At 34.8% G+C, this 7,611-nt stretch overlaps 1 protein-coding gene across 1 annotated transcript in view; it reads left to right on the top strand.

Moving 5' to 3' along the window:
- LOC113801394 (citramalyl-CoA lyase, mitochondrial) overlaps positions 1 to 4,897 on the top strand; it is a 12,119-nt gene extending 7,222 nt beyond the window's left edge. Inside the window, exons 6-8 of the mRNA XM_070132583.1 lie at positions 1,138 to 1,199; positions 2,153 to 2,269; positions 3,203 to 4,897. Coding sequence (XP_069988684.1) covers positions 1,138 to 1,199; positions 2,153 to 2,269; positions 3,203 to 3,289 — 266 coding nt within the window. The 3' untranslated portion in view covers positions 3,290 to 4,897. The remainder of the gene's footprint in view (positions 1 to 1,137; positions 1,200 to 2,152; positions 2,270 to 3,202) is intronic.
- Positions 4,898 to 7,611: the final 2,714 nt, after the last annotated feature.

Raw genomic sequence — 7,611 nt, 5'->3', positions numbered from 1 at the left:
ATAAGAAAATGAGCATGATTGTTAAGGATAAGTAGGATATAAAAATGCATAAAAAAACAGTATGGAGGGTGAGTATTTTGTATGAAAACATATGTATGTATAGTGTTTGTTTATATGTATATATATATATATATATATATATATATATATATATATATATATATATATATATATATATATAGTTTTTTTTATTTATTATTTTTTTATCTACATCTTCTACCCATAGCCTTAATTTTTTTCTCCTTTTTATATTCTTGCATATAAAAATCTATCATCTTATTTTATTTAGCATATGTGCAGTTTCATTTTTCCATATATCATACACAGAATGACTATTCAGTAAGTTTTCAGATTATGTACTGGTACCTTCGTAACTTTTTATATCTCTAAAGGAACTGTCACATAAGTACTTTTACAGCAACCCATTTATGACATGGTCTACCATTCAGTGTTAACCTATGGGCGATTTCCCAACTTGCTGGTCACACGGGGCAAACTGAATCATCTTCTGTCTGCTCAGTGTCACCAATAAACATGATAGCTACATATGCTCCCATGGTTCTCCTCACAGGGTTTTTGTCATCTGCTGTAGAAATGGAGGTTCAACAATTTCTGAAAGGATATATAATAATTCATTTAATGTTGTAGAGAAGAAATAGTAAAAGTGTGTATCATGATCTACCTCAAGAACTTCATTCAGAGGATAGATATAGGCATGCTCCTTTGAGGAACTTAGAACACCCTTGTATGTAACAATGATGATGTTACAGATACTTTCAAATGAATTTCCGTGTAAGAATAACGAGCACTTGATAAATAATAGGATATGAAATGCAATATCTATTTAAAATCATGTTAAGTGAAATATATATGACTATTATTATTTTGTAGTTGAACTCTTTTCTTAGCAAACTACAGAATTTCTTGCCAAGCCTGCTTTGTCCATTCCACATGATTCATATTGTCTGCTTATACGTCTACCCAAGTTGTAGATTATGCTGACTTGGAAGATGAGGGTAGCGGAAAAGTTAAAGTTATTGATGAAAAACGCTTGTGTGACTATCCCTCAAGGGAGCATACTATACCTGAATGGCAGTAAGTGATGTAAATACAAAACACATTTTTATTTATTTTCAGATTTGGCGGGGTTAAAAGTTCAAAGCGAAGAAGGAGTGGGTATGGGTTTTACAGGCAAGCAGGTAAGATTCTTTTATTTTGAATAATTGAAAAATGAGGTGGCTATATAAATATCCTCATTGATGGAGATAGAGAGAGAGAGAGAGAGTGAGAGAGAGAGAGAGATAGAGAGAAAGAAAGAGAGATAGATAGAGAGAGAGAGAGAGAGATAGATAGAGAGAGAGAAAGAGAGATAGATAGAGAGAGAGAGAGAGAGAGAGATAGCATTCTTTTGCTATTTTCCAAAGTCTATATTTATCATTTGACATGCTGTATCAAGACTCCATATTATCTCTCTAGATAGTGTACAACACTGTGCAATAACAATACCAATAAGTCACATTTTTTTATTTGTTAATTATCAAAATATTTTCATATTCAGTTTTCTGTAATACATTCTGATGGGCATGTGAAAATGTCTTCTCTAGAGGTGCATTCTGCACTAGTTTGTCAGTGGAGACCCTTCCTGAATGCTCATTGAGTCTAATCTTCCTGCAAGAGCTTCTTGGAGGAAGATAGCCAAATGTTTCATGACGGCATACTTCCATCATTCCAGCCCTCTGCCCCAATTTTTACATGGTGGCGTATTCCTGTCACCCGACCCAAAACCAATTTTTTTTTAATGACTTGATTGTACATCAAGAGGATCCAAGAGGAAGGTTGTTTCCTATATGTTGTATACCTTAATAGAAAAAAATAAAAAAATCTCCCATTGTATTTCCATATGGAAGCAATATACTTACTATTATATGATTACACAAGCTAATCATGACATTGCTTTAGGAATTTCCCTGGAGTAATGTGTCCTCTAAGCTAGTAGTCTGGTTCAAGGTATGGAGGTAGCCGTATGTAATACAACATCTAGAGCTGTGACAGAATTAGGCCTAGGGAGACTCTGGTTAATTGCTGTGACACATACTGAATTCCATCAGATGCAAAGGCTCCAGATATCTGAATTCTACAATCCTTTCTTCAGGTAATCCACCCTGGGCAGGTGCCAGTCGTTCAGGCTGCATTTTCTCCACCCGCAGAAAAGATTGAGTGGGCTAAGGCTCTTATTCAGGCCTTTGAAGAACACCAGAAGGAAGGAAAGGTGTGTTACAGTTTTTATCATTGTTTTGTTTAGCTTTTTAAAAATCTTTTCCTAATTGTAAGATTTTTGTTATATCTATCACATATATTTAAAGTTTTGTATTTCATTTTCTTTTCTCTCTCTCTTCCTTTTGATTCAGTGTTAATAGGACAATGTGGTTTGGACGATGTACTTATAAAAGGTTCTTCCCAAAGGTATTTGAAATGTAAGAATGGGATAGCAAGACCTTACATTTTCTCTTTTCATGGGAATTAGACTGGATTTGATGATTGAAAACATTTAAAAAATAGGTAGACTGTAACACACAAAATAAAGGTCTTGTTTTTAAACTTTACTAATTAACCCTTTAATTTCAGTGGCCTACAATGTTAATTCAAATTTTTTGCTTCCATAAACTGCTGATCAAATATGGCCTTTTGTGTGGATTAACAAGCTCCTTTTGAGTTTGTTGGCACTGTCCATTGAGTTGTTGACACCAGCAGTCAGCATTCAGTGGAAGCAGAACTGTAGGAGCTTGTTGGCTCCTACGAGTTTTGAAAGACAAAACAAAAAACAAAACCAAGCAAGAAATGTCCCTGTACAGCTTTAAATAGTCTGGTCACATGTTGGTGGCTCCATCTTAAAGTCAACCCATCAGCATTAAAGGGCTTATCTGAATTAACAAGCATATTTAATTGATGACCAGTAGTAATTGTTGTGAGAGGATCAGCTTAGAAATGCATATTCTGTACAGTAAATTTTCTTTTCTTTTTTTCAGAATCATGAATATTGTTGCTTTTTGAGTGTATTTTCTTGCAGTAGCAGAGATCGAAGACTTTTCATCATCATTTCCATCAACCTTTCTTGCCAGTAGCACTAAAATTTTTACTTTTTTATTCATTAATTATTTATAGATTTTCCACTAATATTCTCCTCTCTTTATTCCCTTCCCAGGGAGCCTTCACGTTCAGAGGTAACATGATTGATATGCCGCTCCTCCTGCAGGCACGCAACATTGTGCAGTTGGCATCAAGTCTGTAGGGAATGGAAAGAGTCAATTAAAATGTAATAAGGATAAATTTTACACTAGATATTGATAATTAACTTTTCAAAATATTATGCATTTTCCTTAACCCCAATTTATTTGAATCCAAGGTGAGAAATTATTGCAAGTAAAAATGTTGATTACTTATCATTAAATAGAAATTTGTTGCTGATATGACTGAATTGATATATGTAGGAATCAAAGTAACAAAAATTTTATGATGACATCAAAGAAATAAGGAGGAGATAGCCAAGAGAACTACAATACCATTAACCATCATTTGAAGAGACGAATATGTCTGAAGATGAAAAACAAAAAAAAACTTCAGTGATTGGTCCTCCTGATTTCAATGCTAAAGAATAATGTCATTAAGATAATTAAAAATCTTGAACTTCAGAGTTTCACCCCTTAGTGAATATACCACCATTTTGGCAATTCAGATAGACCAGACCACCTTAACCTGGTCCTCCTTAACCCTTAAACTGGTGGCATGGAATACTGAGGTGTCTCTTTCAAGTAAGGAGACGTCCACCCATCTGCAGCTTTGGACATACCACTTGCCATTCTCCGTAAGGATGTAATTTTACACCACCCACTGTTTAAGGGTTCAAAAGAAAATCAGGGTAGTTTCTGGTATGTTTATAATGTTGACAATTGTAGAAAAGGTATGAATAAGAATGAATATCTTCATAATAAAAGATATATACTTGATTGGAATGGCTATAGTTGCCATGATGTAATTGTGTATTATGTGTATGCACATTACGACTTGCTCTAGTGAGCAAGCGGGTGGGCTGGCAATACACAGCACAAACCCTGCCAGAAAGAAAAAACTTTTTGTAATAATTACGTCACAGAAAGTTTTAGCCCGTCATGATATGGTCATGTGCTTTTAAATACATCTTTGTCAGAAATACACGACTGTAATTCTGATGTAGATATATTATATTTGAATCCTGTTAAATATATCTCTTGTATTGTGAAGATATTCATTCTCATTCATACCTTTTCTCATATCAACAGTATCCTAATTTCTTTAGTAACTGGGCACAACATTCCAAATTTAAAGGCATAGAAGAAAAAGGAAATTCTTAAAACGGATATTCCCAAATATTTTAATCATCAAAGGTTGAATCATTAAGGTGGATCAAGTATACAAGGTGGACCTAGGAACTCATTATACAAATGATGAAATATTATTGGATGAGAAATTAAATTTAAAAGGGGGAAATAAACAAGTAACTAAATTACATGGACAAAAGAGTTTTGTTGTAGTTAGATTAGAACCATCAACTGGAAATCTTAGGGAAAAGATCATTTGGGAAAGTAAGGACAGTCAATGGGCAGTAATAGAATCCTCTTATGAAATACCATGACAACATAAGAGAACACAAGCTTAAGATTGCTAGAAAATTATTGTATTTTTTCTGATGTCTGGCAAATCATCAGGGCATCAGGAAAGTTGAACCTGAAATAGTCTAGTGGGGTAATTAATTCATCTCCAAAATGTGTAATGGAAAACTGCCTTTAACATATAGTGTATATTTACTTTTGTACTTATAATGTAAATATGAGGTTATTTTGTGTTAATAGATGTATATAGATGACAACTTTTTCTTATTTTCCTTCAGTAAAATGTCTGAACTTTTTTGTTTGTAATAGTGAGAATCTTCTTGACATAGGTAATGTTCATGAAAATGATAATGATGGTAGAAATAATTTAATTGGAAAATTGTTCATGATGGTGACAATCATGATAATAAGGAAGATGATATTGAATTTAGTAATGTTCATGGAAAATATTTCAGATTATGGTTCCACTGATTTGTATTTCCATATATGTGGAAAGAACTTGTACTGAAAAGAGTAAGAACTCTTGTTTCCATATATACTCTTTTTCCATTGCAGAAAGTTAACCTATGATGTCATATTTGAGGTGTTCTTTTTGACTGCAGAGACAATTGCCAGAAAGGATAATCTCCCTGTAGAGATTTCGGAATTTAGTATATATGTTTTATTATTTCATTTGAGTTGGACATTTCTTTTGTTTAATGACTGTTGTCACTCCTGCAGCAACATGTAATCTGTATATTGCTTTGTATCTTGAAGCAATAGCAAAGAATGCTTAGAGCAGAGTGTGTTCATTAGTCATTATTGTTTAAGCTGTAATTTTATTCTTTGTATGCCTAATAATTTAATGTACATGTCAGCAACGTATACATATCAGACTATTTGTGCTCCTAGATTTATTTTACATAAGTGTTTGGTATGCTATAGCAGTCTTTGAAATTTGTGATTGTGTATAGAGATATTACAAATGTTTTGGCAGATGCTTGTGATGAAATGCACTGTATTTTATGAGAATTCAGTTAGAATGTTGAAATATCTCCCTGGTTTCATGAGAATCTGTTGATTCTTTCTTATTAATTGATTTAAGTGTACTTAGAAAATGGATTTTGCTAAAACCCAAATCCAAACTCACTAATAGTGTTTATTTGACAAATTCATTAATATGACAATGTGAATTTTTTATTAGTGACTAACATTAACTTTGGGATTGTAGTTGGATTAAACACACACACACACACACACACACACACACACACACACACACACACACACACACACACACACACACACACACACACACACACACACACACACACACTCTCTCTCTCTCTCTCTCTCTCTCTCTCTGTCTCTCTGTCTCTCTCTCTCTCTCTCTCTCTCTCTCTCTCTCTCTCTCTCTCTCTCTCTCTCTCTCTCTCTCTCTCTCTCTCTCTCTCTCTCTCTCTCTCTCTCTTTCTCTCTCTCACACGCGCACACTCTCTCTCAGACATGCGCACACTCTCACACATACACACACCCCCCCACCCACCCACCCACACACCCACACACGCACACCCACACCCACACACACACACACACACACACACACACACACACACACACACACACACACACACACACACACACACACACACACACACACACACACACACACACACACACACACATACATACACACACATACACACACACATACATACACACACACACACACACACACACACACACACACACACACACACACACACACACACACACACACACACACACACACACACACACACACACACACACACACACACACACACACACATATGTTCAAAACCCCCATTCCTCAACAAACTCTCACAAACTACAGCTAGTGGCATGATAACTATTGTCATTAAAAAGAGGAGGTTGCATTCAAAGTGCTGGCAGTGTAAAGTATTGTTCAATATTCCCCTTGTGAAACCTGGATATTTTTGGATAAAGGGTTTTGATACAAGTGATATGTATGCTACCTTCCATTACTACAAGCAGCATGAAAGTATATACCTTTACCTTCAGTCCAAATTTCATTAGAAAAGTTACAGGTGTTTACATATTGCTTAACTTTGAATGCGATTTTCTCAGTTAAAAAAAAATGGCGGTTGTTATCCTTTTAATGTGGTGGGGCTGATATTGCCTGAAAAAAAAACAATAAAGGGCAAATTTATTTAGTGAGAAAACTTTGCTTCTATTGTTTTTTCAAGAAAAGTGCGTGCCTATCTTTTACTATCGTAATAGCAACCAACAATGTTATATGTTACCAATAGACAAGGACGAGAAAGAAAAAGAAGAGAGAGAAGAAAAAGAGGAAAATGGAAAAGAAAAGGGAAAGGAAAATGAATAAGAAGAAAAATAAGAAAAGAAGAAAATGGAAAAGAAAAGTCGATTTAAATGAATACGAAGAAAAATAAAATGATGAGGATGATGATAATGTGCAGATGAAGATATAATAGGCAGACTTGTGCAGCATCTATAAATCATTCTTTCCATTTCCTCTGATGCTCAGTTGATATTTGCAAAGGCAGACTTGGCCCGAACCTTCTACTTTGTGGCTCTGCCTTTCAAAACCATTTAGAAAACATATGAAAACATATTGTTGATGGATTGCTGAATTTCCCTTAATTTGCGACCCACCGAAATCAGCCATTCCATTTGTAATTGTACTTGCTACATATTTTTAGACTAGGAGAGAAAAAAATATATATACGGAAGGTTTTTATTACTTAATTGAAATCAAATATTATGTGAAACTATTACTTCATAGAATGTTGCTGATAGAAGCCCTGATGACACCTCAATAAACTGGCCTACATACTTCCTTCCCAAGGCCTTGTGACCTCCGTGCTAAACCACTGCTTTGAGGTGCATTAGCTTGTGATTATTGAGCATAGCAACCCCAGAGCAGGCTTCAAGCACCTCAGCAATATGGTGGCCAGTAGCA

This window comes from Penaeus vannamei, chromosome 2 (assembly GCF_042767895.1).
Source record: "Penaeus vannamei isolate JL-2024 chromosome 2, ASM4276789v1, whole genome shotgun sequence".
NCBI classification, from domain to species: Eukaryota; Metazoa; Arthropoda; class Malacostraca; order Decapoda; family Penaeidae; genus Penaeus; species Penaeus vannamei.
This window is presented reverse-complemented; position numbering and strand designations above follow the sequence as displayed.